Source organism: Mesoplodon mirus (assembly GCF_964341445.2).
Source record: "Mesoplodon mirus genome assembly, chromosome: 5".
NCBI classification, from domain to species: Eukaryota; Metazoa; Chordata; class Mammalia; order Artiodactyla; family Ziphiidae; genus Mesoplodon; species Mesoplodon mirus.
The window spans coordinates 29917968-29931685 of NC_138980.1; the positions used below are offsets into that span (position 1 = coordinate 29917968).

Consider the following 13718-nt stretch of genomic DNA (forward strand, 5'->3'; position numbering starts at 1 on the left):
CTAAGATGTCATCAGACTCCCAGGCTCAGAAATTTCTACCCCATTATCTTAGTGTAAGTTTTTCATCCTCATCTTATGGTCCAGGGTGGCAGCTGGAGGTACTGTCATCATTTCCACACCACAGGCCAGAGAAAGAAGGAAAAGTAGAAGAGCGAGCATCCATGTGCCACGAGGCTGGTGCACCCCAAACTCTGTGGGACAGAAGTTCCTGCACTCAGGGCCCTTCCTGACCTTGGCCTGTCCCTATGTGCCTCTTCCTCTGGCTGGTCATTTGTGTCATTTATAGTATCCTTTAAAATGAACCAATAATGGTAAATAAACTGTTTCCTTGAGTTCTGTCAGACATTATAGCAAATTATCCAATTTGAGGATAGGGTCATGGAAACCCCGATGTGTAACCAAGTTTAACAGAGTATGAGTAACCTGGGGGCCCAGTACTTCTGATTGGCATCTGAATGGGGGTAGCTTTGTGGGACTGAGCCCTTAAACTCTGGGGTCTGTCTTAGGTCAGAATAGTTAGTATCTGAATTAAATTAAATTATAGGGCACCCAATTAGATTGGAAAGGAAAAAGTAAAATTGTCTTTGTATGTGGACACAATAATCTGCCATGCAGAATTTTTGATGGAATTATAAGGCATCTATTATAGCTAATTAGTGAGTTTAGCAAAGTTTCAGGATTCAAAACCAATATTAAAAAATAATCATATAACAACAAATAATAAATAATTTGAATTAAAAACTTAGTACCATTTACAGTAGCATAAAATATGAAACATTTAGTGTTAAAGTTGTCAAAAATATGAGCAATCCATACACTGAAAACTAAAAATAATATTCATGAGTGGAATAAAAGAAAACCTTTTAAAATGAAGAAATATGCTATGCTTTTGGGTCAGGATACTAATTATTGTTAATTCTGAAATAGATAACATTTCATGTGGTCTCAAAATTTCATCAGACTTTTTCATAGAAATTGGCAAACTGATTCTAAAATTTATATAACAATGCAAAAAACCTAGCATTGCAAAAACAGCTTTGAAAAAGATCTAAGTTGGAAGACTTACACTGTCCAAATTCAAGAATTATTATATAAAGATTGTACTCAAGACAAATGAGTCTTGGCCATCAGTCTTGGCCATGAGTCCTGCCATCCGTATAGACAAATATATGAATGAAAAGGAAAGAATTCAGAAATAAACCCAAATACAAAGGCAATTTAGCAGAGAACGTCTAGCTTTTTTAAACAAGTGGTGCTGGACCAGTTGGCTATCTAAATCATATGGGGTGAGGGGGTATGGAACTTGGATCCATACCTCATACCATATTTTAAAATTAACCCAAAATGGACCACAGATCTGAATGTAAAATCTAAAGTTATAAAACTTCCAAAACACGTAAAAAATCTTTGGAGGGCTTCCCTGATAGCGCAGTCCTTGAGAGTCCACCTGCCAATGCAGGGGACACAGGTTCATGCCCCGGTCCGGGAAGATCCCACATGCTGTGGAGTGGCTGGGCCCGTGAGCCATGGCCACTGAGCCTGCGTGTCTGGAGCCTGTGCTCCAAAATGGGAGAAGCCACAGCATTGAGAGGCCCGCGCACCAAAAAAAAAAAAAAAAAAAAAACCTTTGGGTACTTGGATTACATAAATATGTCTTAGATATGACACCAAAAGACCATATATAAATGAACAAACTGGTAAATTGAACATCAAAGTAAGAACTTCTGTTCTTCAAAATACACTGATAAATGAATTAAAAGACAAGTTACATACTGGAAGAAAACATTTGCAAATCATATATCTAACGAGAACATTTATCTGTTAATTCATATATCTGATAAAGTTTAACTATGCCCAATATACAAATTCAAGAATATAAAGACAAACATTGTAATTTTGAAAAATGCAAAAAATTTGAACAGGCAATTCACCAAGAAATATACGCAATACAACAACCTTGGAAAAGAGTTTGGCATTTTCTTAAAAATGTTAATTTCTTAAAATGATCCAGCCTTTCCTCTTCTAGTTAATTAATCCAAGAGAAGAAAAAGCATAGATCCATACCAAGTCTTGTAGTTGAATGTTGCTAGCAGCTTTATTTCTAAGAGACAACACAAGTCTTCATAGATAGGCGCCTGTATGAAGCATTGTAGTATAGCCATGAAATGGAATATTACCTGCAATAAAAAGGAATAAACTACAGCTACAGCATGGATGAATCTCAAAACAATTATGCTGTTAAAGAAGCCAGACAAAAGTGTACATGTTATAGGATTTCATTTCTGAAAAACCCAAGAACAAGAGTTGGCAAAGCACAGCCTATAAGCAAAATTCAGCCCTCTGCATTTTGTTTTCTTTTTTTAACAAGTTCTTTGGAACATAGCCATCATCATTTTTTTCATATTTTCTATGACTGCTCTCCTTCTACAATGGGAGAGGTGACATTGCAACGTGTAGAGTACTCAGTAACTGGCCTTTTACAGTAAAAATTTGCTGACTCTTGCCGTAGTGTACATGTTGAAGTACATAGAAAACACAACGGAATCTATAGAAACATTCCTAGAATTGATAAGCTAATTTCAGAGTACAAGGTGAATACGTAAAATCAACTGTGTGTCTATATGTTAGCAATAAAAGATTAGAATTTAATTCTCCCCAAATTAATCAACAGATTCAATACAACCCAATCAAAATCCTAACAGACAATTTTCAAGAAATTGACAAGCTGATTTAAAGGTTTATATTGAAAAGCAAAGGACCTAAAATAGCCGAAAACCTTGAAAATTAAGAACAAGTTCAGATCACTTATACTATTGATCTCAATATTTAACATAAAGATTCAATAATCATGACAGTGTGGTATTGGTGTTAGATAAACATAGAAATGAATGCAACACACAGAAACTCCAGAAATAGAATTGAATTTCAACAAAGGTGCAAGTATAATTCAATATGGAAACAGAAATCTTTTTAGCAGGTGATGTTGGAACAACTGGTAATCAGTATAGATAAAAACTAACTCTAATTATTATCTCACATCATATTCACTCACGGAAATGAATCATAAAGTTAAAGACAAAATTCTATTAAACTACTGGAAGAAAACATGGTACAAAATATTTGTTATACTGACTGAGGCAAAGATTTCATGAATAGGACATAAAAAGCATAACTTTAAGGGGAAAGAGTGATAAGATGAACATTAAAATTAATTTTTTTTCTTTTCATAAGGCATAAGAAAATTAAAAGCAAACCACAAACTGGGAGAAAATCTTTGCGAAATTTACAATTGAGTCCAGAAAAAATAAAACTCAAAACTGAGAAGAAAAACAGCTCAATAAAAATAGACAAACAACCCAATAAAAACGGGGAAAATATTTGAACATAACTTCACAAAAGGGGATATATGAATAGGCGATAAGTATAAGATGCTCAACATCACTAGTTATCAGGAAAATGCAAATTAAAACCACAATGAGATATTATTATACATCCAGTAGAATAGTTAATGTTAAAAAGACTGACAAGGGCTTTCCTGGTGGCACAGTGGTTGAGACTCCGCCTGCTGATGCAGGGGACATGGGTTCGTGCCCCAGTCCGGGAAGATCCCACGTGCCGCGTGAGCCATGGCCACTGAGCCTGTGTGTCTGGAGCCTGTGCTCTGCAACGGGAGACGCCACAGCAGTGAGAGGCCTTCATACCGAAAAAAAAAAAATGACTGACAATACCCAGTGTTGATAAGGATGTGTAACAATTCGAACTCTCAAATATTGCTGATAGGAATGCAAACTGTCCAGCTATTTTTTGCAAAAACGGTATTGCAGTATCTTATAAAGTTAAAACATTTACCATAAAAACCAGTAATCACATTCCAAGAAAAATGAAAGCATATGGCCACACACAAACTTCTACAGAAATATACATGGTAGTATTATATGCACATTGTATACATATATAGTGATATGCATACATATTATACATAATAGTTCTAAACTGGAAACAAACCAATTTCCTCAACTGTTGAATGGTTATAAAAATTGTGGATCTCCTTACTATGGAATACTACACAGGAATGAAAAGGAACACAATGTTAATAAATGCAACAAATTTGTGATACATTGACAACATGGATTAATCTCAAAAGCATTATGCTAAGTGAAAGAATTCAAACACAAAAGACCACATACTGTATGATTCCATTTATATTAAATTCTAGGAAACACAAAATTGTAGTGAAAGAAAGCAGATCAGTGATTACCTGGTCATGGAAGGGTGCTAACTTCAAAGGGAAACAAGAAAACTTTTTAGGGTGATATAACTGTTGTGTTTCTTGATTGTGGTGGTGGTTACATGACAACATGATTTTAACATTCATCGAAGTGTAATGTAATTGGGTAATGTTTATTATCTATCAATTATAACTCACCCCCCCAAAATTAATTTCAAAATATGGAAGGAAAAGAGGCATAAAAATTAAGCAAATGATGGCCTCCCTGGTGGCGCAGTGGTTGAGAGTCCGCCTGCCCATGCAGGGGATATGGGTTCGTGCCCGGGTCTGGGAGGATCCCATATGCCGCGGAGCGGCTGGGCCGGTGAGCCATGGCCGCTGAGCCTGCGCGTCCAGAGGCTGTGCTCCGCAACGGGAGAGGCCACAACAGTGAGAGGCCCACATGCCACACACACAAAAAAAATTAAGCAAATGAAAAAAATAGGCAATTATTAACTTCAGGAACATTCAAAATTTGTGCCAGGAAAAACAAAAGGATTAGTACACAAACGGTGTATAACAGAGTCAGAAAGTCAATAATAGATATTGACATACCTCCAAATTGTGATGTGCCTATAATAGGAGCATTTGAGGAAGAGGAAAAGGGATGGTGAAATGGTATTAACTCATCACCTGTCAAAATGGGAAGACAATATATTGTAAATCAATGATCAAAAATAGCATTATAAACATATTATTTAGAAATATATAAAAGTATTTACATTGGGAAGTTGGATCATGGAGTGGAAAGATAGGTAGTGAACTACCTTTCTCATTTAAAGAATTGTTTAACTTTTAAAGCTATGCTAATATATTTATTTGACTAAAATAATTTTAAAATAAAAATTCTTGATTAAATACTTGATTTATTCAGTTTTTATATTCCTTTATTATTAATAAGAGCATTTAAGTCTATTTTCCCATAGCTTTTTATATTTTTTCTCTAATTTATGAATCATTTGGTTTAAACTTTCTTTTTGATATGGGGATTATGAAGAACACTGTTTTAAATTTTATCAACTGAACATTTCTTTTTACATTTTGATTTCTGGTTTCTAATTTTTGGCTTTGTGGTGAAGGCCATAAGAGAATATATCTTATGAAATCAATGTTTGATTTCATTGATTCAGTTTTCATTTCAAAAACTCTATTATAAAGTTTTTGTTGTAGTCAAGAAAATGGCCAACATTTATAATTATTCCCTGGGCTTAAAATAAGAATATATATTTTCTATTTTCAAGGTGGAAATATGTGTATTTTATATGTGTATATATATATATATATATATATATACATATATATATATATATATATATATAAATTTTTTTTTTTTTTTTGCAGTACACTGGCCTCTCACTGCCGTGGCCTCTCCCCTTGCGGAGCACAGGCTCTGGACGTGCAGGCTCAGCGGCCATGGCTCACGGGCCCAGCTGCTCCGCAGCATGTGGTATCCTCCCGGACCGGGGCACGAACCCATGTCACCTGCATCGGCAGGCGGACTCTCAACCACTGCGCCACCAGGGAAGCCCTATATATATATTTCTAACTGAGGTATAGTTGATTTACAATGTGATAATTTCTGCTGTACAGCAAAGTGATTCAGTTATATATGCATTTTTTAAATATTCTTTTCCATTATGGTTTATCACAGAATATTGAATATATTTCCCTGTGTACAAATCAAATTTCTTTGTTGTTTAAACAAAATCTCTGTCATATTTTTTAACTTAACTACTTGATCTATCAAATTCTGGGAATTGTATATTAAAGTCCATCATTAAGACATTAATCAACTTCTTTAAAATTTTTTTAAACCTTTGCCTAACCTATTCCTATTCTACATTGCTATTGCAAACAGTTGCTACATTGTTTTGTTTGATTTCATAACTGTGATTAAGTTTTATGAATTTGTCCTTTGTTATCATCAAATATTCCTCTTTTGTGATTTATGCTTTCAGTTGACTTAATTATTGCTTTATCTGTAATTAATAATGCCACCAATGTTCTCTAATTTTTGCACTTGCCTAACACACCTTTGCCCAATTTCATATTTGTGTTCTTTCATTTTTTAAAATTGGTTTTAAAACTCACCTTGTAAAAATTTTGCTATGTATATGCACACAAATAGAAACTTAAAAATACACATCCAAGTTCCAATAGCCCACAGATATTATTTAGATGACCACATATATAACCCACACCCAGTATTCCCTACCCCCATCCACAGGCCAGCATTTCTAAGTGGTACCTCTGGTTTCCTATGTCAGGGACACAGCAACTATTACAGAGATTAACTGAGACAGAATTGAGGGTCTGTTCTTAGACCTTACTTTCTTACTATAAATTGACAAACCTTTTATTTGAAAGAAGAAAGAGTGCAGAGTCCTAAAGACTTAAGGATTATACAAAAGGGAGTCAGTGTAGAAAAAGAATGGAGCTACCGTGAATATCTGTGGGCCAAGTTCACTGGCTTCACAATTTTTCTTCAGATCAATTCTGAGCACAGAACAAGGGAACAAGTATATTTTGTCTGTGACATGGGTGTGAGATGTACTTGATGCAATGGGAAGCAACAAGTCTGAACACTAAACTGATTCCCCTCAGGCTGAGATATCTGTTTCCAGAGAGGATAGGAACAAAGAACACTTAGTATGTGTGCCTTTAATGAGGAGCTGTGGGGAATCCACCTGTCTGAATCTAAGTGTTCTCCTCCAGGGAGAAAATCTTTCTGACTCCCCCACTAGCTGTGACATTCTCATGATTCAGGGTCAGGCAAGGAGCCAGTGGAGACAGGGGTCCCATGATAGCCTCTCACAGCAGCAGAGCAGCCAGGTAAGAAAATCTGGGAAAGCAGGTGAGGACACAGTTATCTCCCACAGAGACAGATTCACACAGACAAAAACACATACATTTACATTTGGAGAAACACACACTAAATGCTTCAGCATCTCACCAAGTTCAAACGGGAAACATCACCTGGTTTAACATGTACAAGCCTTTCCTCTTTCAGGATGTACTGCCCATTGCAGAAGAGAGCAAGCATGTTTCCAAGGTGGAAACAGAAAATTAAGCAGTGGGAAACGAAAGAGGTAACTAAGGGCAGCATTGCTAAGATCAGTGATGGCAGGCTCTTAGAAATTCTGGCCAAAAGCTCAGAGCCAAGAGCCACCCTCTTTCCTCACAAAAGAGACTCTTCTGTCAGACATTCAAGACCCTCCTATTCTGCCCTTAAGCTCCACCGTTTTATTAGTTGCTTCCTTGTGTACCTTCACTGTGGTCTATGACCACATTACAGAAGTGTCTCAGAGGGAGGTTGCTTGGATGCCACATGGAACCCCACAGAGGGGGTCAGCTTGAGCTGGAGTCCAAGCACGAAGCATCCTCAGTTTTAAGGTCCAGGAACACAAACACTCAATGCTGCAAAACATGAGATGTCTCAGAGACAGTCACAAACTAAAGAGATTCACAAGGGACTAATATATGAAACCAGGCCCTCTTACCATATTGACTTGGGGGTTGGGGCCAACGTTGCTTGTACTCCTGGTAGGACTATCTCAGCAAACATTGACAGGAAGTGGCTAACCTTAATGCTGGCAGATCTCTCGACCTAGAGTCTGGGTTATTTAGAGCCTGTACACCTGTTTTGGCCTTTGCCAGTTCCCAGACAATAGGAAAAACCCTACACCATCCTGCTATACTTCTTTCACATTCTACTACCATTTCCATTATGGGAAATAGCTTACAATTAAGACCCTAATATCAACATCTACTCTTTGGAGCACAATGAAAAAGTCTGCACAAATATTGTTTTGGTTTTTCCTTGATGCAACCCCTGTACCCCACTTCTACATTCGACATCCTTTCCCTGAAGTACTTTCTTTCAATAGCTCTGGGTACTGCCAACTACTGCCTTTCTACCTTTTAATTCTGTGATATAATTTATGAGAAAATGGCTTCAGATCTCAGAATTTTACATTGGTTTTACTAAGTTAACTCTCAAAATGCTGGATACTTTATAGTCACCATACTATATACATCCTGCAACCACTCTCCTAAAAGTATTGCCTGTGACATCCTTTATCCCAGTCAGTCAAGACATTTAACCTGTAAATCTCCTCCCCTGAAATGCCATCTCCTCTCCTCTTTACTATTCGAATACTGTGTATTCTTACATATTCAAAATTCTCTATCTGACTCTTTCTGCCTGCATGAATTCCTTAAGGCTGGGATTATCACTTGGATATGCCCCCATAACTTGACTTTCTCTATGAATCTCCTTTTCCTCTTCAAAAATAATACAAATACCAGTGATCCTGTTTTGGCCAGCACAGGGAGAAAAGAAGTCTCTTCACAGAATGCAGTACATAGCAAACTCACTAGCATGCTTAGCTCATCCAAGCCAACATTTGTGAGCTACTGCAATGACATTTTGATGCTATCCAGTTACAACGTTGAGGGAAAACTGCCAGGCAGATCCTTCAGTGCCTAGAATTAGTATAATCCTGAGAAAATAAGAGAGATCCAGAATGAATTTGAGTGAGTTGTATAAAGTTATTCGGGTAAAAGAACTTATGACTTTAAACAAATAGCTAAATCTCATTGCTTCATTTTTCCCTAAGCTTGTTATTTTTTAAATTTACATATTTTAAATCTGTAAGAAATGTATGTAAGGCAGGAAGACACTGCCTGGCACTTGGTTATAGTCTCAATAAATGGTTGATAATTGAAACTTGGAAGTAAAACTAGGGAGGAATATAAAGAAAAGGGCATTTCAGCTGTTTCAAGACTATAAATGTTACGCTTTCTTTCAATCTAATCTGTCATCACCTAATTTCCCTGAATCCCAGGTTCTTCATCTCTGATTCTTCTTCTCAGGGTCCTCACTTATGAATGATGGATTACAGAAGTTCCTGGTGGCCTAGTGGTTAGGATTCTAGGCTTTTACTGCTGTGGCCCAGGTTCAGTACCTGGCCAGGGAACTGAGATCCCAAAAGCCATGTGAGGCGGCCAATATATATATATATATATATATATATGAATGATATGGATTAAAAGAGATTGTGTATGTGAAAATAACTTGTATATACCAGATATTCATTAAATGTTATTGAAGTATGAATTAAGCTGCATGAAATCAAAGATAATTAAACACAAATTAAAATTATAGAAATTAACCAGCTATTTATTTCATTAAAACTCGCTTCATAGAATTATCTAATGTGAATTAATTCTCAATGACAAAACAGTATCATAAAAAATTTGCTCAAATGATGACATTATCAATCTCATCTACTTTTATATTTGAAGTGTTATTAATTAAGAAATACATTTTGGATCTGGTATCATTAAAAACTTGTAATCTCTAAACAATATATGGAGCCTAATTAAATAAATATTTCCTTTTACTTTTGACCACATCTTCTCCCCTGGGCAGAGACAACCAGACTGGAGTCACAGAATTCATTCTCCTGGGACTCTCTGGGCAGTCAGAGCAGGAGGAGATTCTCTTTGGGCTGTTCTTGTGGATGTACCTGGTCACCCTCATTGGGAACTTTCTCATTGTCTTGGCTATCAGCTGTGACAGTCATCTCCAAACACCCATGTCCTTATTCTTGGCCAACCTCTCCTGTGTCAACATCTGCTTTTCATCAGTCACAATCCCCAAGAAGCTGGTGAATCACATACTGTGAAGCAAGTCTATCTCTTACATGGTATGTACGACCCAGATTTACTTCTTCATCATTTTCATCAACAGAGATGGGTTCCTCCTCAGTGTGATGGCCTATGATGATTATACTGCCATCTGTTGCCCACTCCACTACACCATGATCATGAGGCCCAAACTCTGTGTCCTTCTGGTGGCTGCATCTTGGCTCAGTACAAATCTGCATGGTCTCCTACACACGCTTCTTATGGTGCAACTCACATTTTGTTCCAACAATGCTGTGTATAACTTTTTCTGTGACCCTTATCCTATTCTAAAACTCTCTTGTTTGAATACCTTTATCAATGACCTGATGGTATTCACTGTGGGTGAACTGGTATTTATGACACCATTTACATGTATCATCATTTTATATGATTCCATCTTCTCTAATGTACTGAAGTTGCCATCTGCCCATGGAATAAGGAAAGCCCTGTCCACGTGTGGATCCCACCTCACTGTGGTCTCCCTGTTCTATGGGGCAATCCTGGGGGTCTATAAGCACCCTTCATCCTCGTACTCAGTGCAAGATGTGGTGACTATTGTCATCTTCACAGTGGTGACTCCTCTCATCAATCTCTTCATCTACAGCTTGAGAAATCATGACATGAAGGGAGCTTTAAGGAAACTAATTTCATATTCTATAATTTAAAACTTTTAGAACTGAGAGGACTCTTGATAGCATACATTTTTTTCATTTTACAGACCAAGAAACTGAGTCCCTATAGGTGTAAATTTACCCATGACTATTCCTGTAATTAATGATATGTGATCATGGTCATGCTTTTAAATATGAGGCTGATAGGTGCTCATAAGTCATAAAACCATTAGTTATGTATAAAAAGGTGTGATTTAAAAACACTTATTTTACAGACAACAAAAATTCAGGAAAAGACAGGATTGGGTCCAGCAACCCTATGAGACAGTGGCTACTATATGGTCTGAGAATTTCAGAAAACTTTAGAGTTGGCTCTCCTCAGTGTCACCTGTCCTCTATGGCCTCACATTAGGAGATGTTAAATTATCCCCAATTTACTGAGTCACAGAAAAGTTACCTTTTCCAGGGCTGTACAACGAGCAATTATTGGTTACAAATGGTGCTGTTACTTTCAGGGTCTTTGGTCATTACTGAATTAGTTAACTTTTCCTCTGTCTTAGGCTCAATTCCTACCCTCTCCTCTCACAGCTCAGAACCTAGCCCTGCACTATTCTTCTTCCCCCACCACCAATCTAACTTCTTGGTGGTTTATTGCCTGGCATGGGTGTCAGGGATGGGTATCAGAGGGTGACGAGCCTCAGACAGTAGCTAGAATTCCTCATAGAAATCTCGGTATCCCTTCAAATTTAGATGGGCTAAGAGAAGCAGAGGTTCCCTTAATGCTAAACTGCCCAGAGTTCCTATAACAACTTAGGAACATGAAAACATGAATTAATTACAGGATTTGGATTAGAACCCAGAACTTCTGACTCCAAGTCCAGAGTTTGTTCCAATCCATGGGGAAAGTTTCTAGGAGCCCTTGCCTCTTTTCCTACTCTACACCTGAGGGTTCCCACCTCGTCTTCCCTGGTGTCCAGGGAGCACTCACCTAAATCTCCAGTGGTCATTCTTCAAAAGCCTTCAATTCCTCATTGGCCTTCTCTCCTTTCTCAATCTTCTCTACTCTCGTGAAAAATCAGTACTCATTGTCCTCACTATCACCTTCTTTCCCACTTGGTCCCAACACTGACCAGCTCTTACCATGAGCACAGCAACAGGCTTATCGTGGTTCTGACTGCCTCCTGCTTCCCCCTACACATATCTGTCCTGCACACAGGATCACTTTAATCCTCCTAAAACATTGATGACATCCTGTCAGCCACTCCTTATAGAAATATTGAAGAGGCCAGGATAAATCCAAGTATTACCTTCAAATACAAGCCCAAGATGACTCGGCCCCGAGCCATTCTTACAACTTTGTTTGTCATCAACTCACATAATTATATGTTCCATGACTTCCTCCTAATTCTCTTCCTCTTTCTTTCATTCGTCTGCTGAAAAACTCCCTTGATTTTTTTTTGTGTGTGTGTGTGGTAAACGGGCCGCTCACAGTTGTGGCCTCTCCCGTTGTGGAGCACAGGCTCTGGACGCGCAGGCTCAGCGGCCATGGCTCACGGGCCCAGCCGCTCCTCGGCATGTGGGATCTTCCTGGACCAGGGCACGCACCCGTGTCCCCTGCATCGGCAGGCAGACTCCCAAACACTGTGCCACCAGGAAAGCCCTCCCTTGATTTTTAAAGACTCTAATAATTGTGCATTCCCCTTAACTTCTTTACTAATTACATCTCACAGACATGTACTGAGCACACAACACAGTTCTTCTTGGTTGTAGTAAATGAACTCCCAAATGTATGTTGGTGCCAGTGGGAACCTGACTACATGTGATAAAATCAATGTAGTGTTCTGAACTGTTAAGTTTTATTTTAGAAGTAGTTTAGTGCAAATGTTTGAGATATAATAACATGGACTAATGTTGGTGTTTAAGGTTACATGACTCATTTTGGTCTCATCATATTCTTCCTTGCATTACCCATATCTGCATACATGTCTCCTCTGGTTATTACATTACATATTCACTTTGATAAAATACCATAGATTATGCATGGGCACATCCCATACAATGCTCAGTAGAGTTTTTGTTCATCCCAAATAATCATGTATTGAAAAATCACTGATGATGTGGTAGGCAAGTCTAATGGTAAACTGGGAAGTGAACATTCCTAGACACAAAAAAAATCAGAAGGGTAAAAATTTAAATCTAGGGAACTAAAGTACTGAGAAGGTTACTCCAGAACACAGAAAGATTCCACTGCATTCTGGGACCCAAAGAAGCAGCAGGGTTGAATGAAAAGAGCCATGTTTGGGATATAGTTTTATTGCTCATCCATCTCTCCCTCAACTGTCAGTCAAAAGTTGGCTGTGAGAAGGAGCATGAGGATAGAGAGAAATCAGTGAACTTACAATAGGGTACAAAGTCAAAGGGAAAATCACTCTCTATCTACATGGTCCCCACTCATTCAGCTCAAGGGAGAAATCATCATTCACCAGACAGAAGATCCTGTCTGAAGGGGAAAAGAAATCTCAGCAGTGTGGTGTTAGCAGAAAGAGGAAAGGCCTCTGTCTTGCTCAGACTGGCTGTGGTGTGAGGTTATATGCTGTTTAATTCTACCAGAGCCTCGAGTCTTTAAACCTCCTACTTCTGAGGGCCACCTTCAACTCCATCTTCACTGGCTCCTTGCATTACTTCAACCACTTAAGGGGAATGAAGGGGAAATAAGAAAAGGGGTTTACTCTAAGGTCCAGGTAGAATCAGCCTCTGTTGTGGTTTCCTGCATGTGAGAGTCACACATGACATGAAGTGGTCATAAATCAAAGCTCAGCCTCATGCAGGGCTTTGAGGGACCTCTGCCCATAGAAGCAAAGCAGTGCCAGGCTGGCAGAGTCCCCCCTGGGAGCAGCCAGGAAATCAGGATTGTGTCTGGGAATTCACCCTCCAGGGCCTGAGTTAGCAGAGGCCAGGCCTCTGCCAGGAGCCTCTTCTCTGCAGCTGGGACTCCCTAAAGACACCACCCCCACTTCCCCACAGGCAACTTCCATCTAGCACTAGTTAGCCAACAGGAACAGCTCTTTGTGAGCCAATTAAAACCATTTGGACACAAACCACCTAGAGGGGTGGGATAGGGTGGGTGGGAGGGAGGGAGATTCAAGAGC

The 13718-nt window shown here is 38.5% G+C and overlaps 2 protein-coding genes across 2 annotated transcripts in view; both read left to right on the forward strand.

Annotated features, from left to right (window-relative positions):
• LOC309805278 (uncharacterized protein) overlaps positions 1 to 13718 on the forward strand; it is a gene marked incomplete at its 5' end in the record, with an annotated part of 211014 nt that overhangs the window by 168843 nt on the left and 28453 nt on the right. The gene's annotated exons all lie outside the window — the stretch shown is intronic.
• LOC309804399 (olfactory receptor 1f45-like) lies at positions 6932 to 10623 on the forward strand (the record flags this gene model as incomplete). Its single annotated transcript, XM_082621747.1, is given in 4 exon segments — positions 6932 to 7121; positions 7278 to 7356; positions 9702 to 9954; positions 9958 to 10623. Coding segments are annotated over 4 exon segments (1188 nt in total).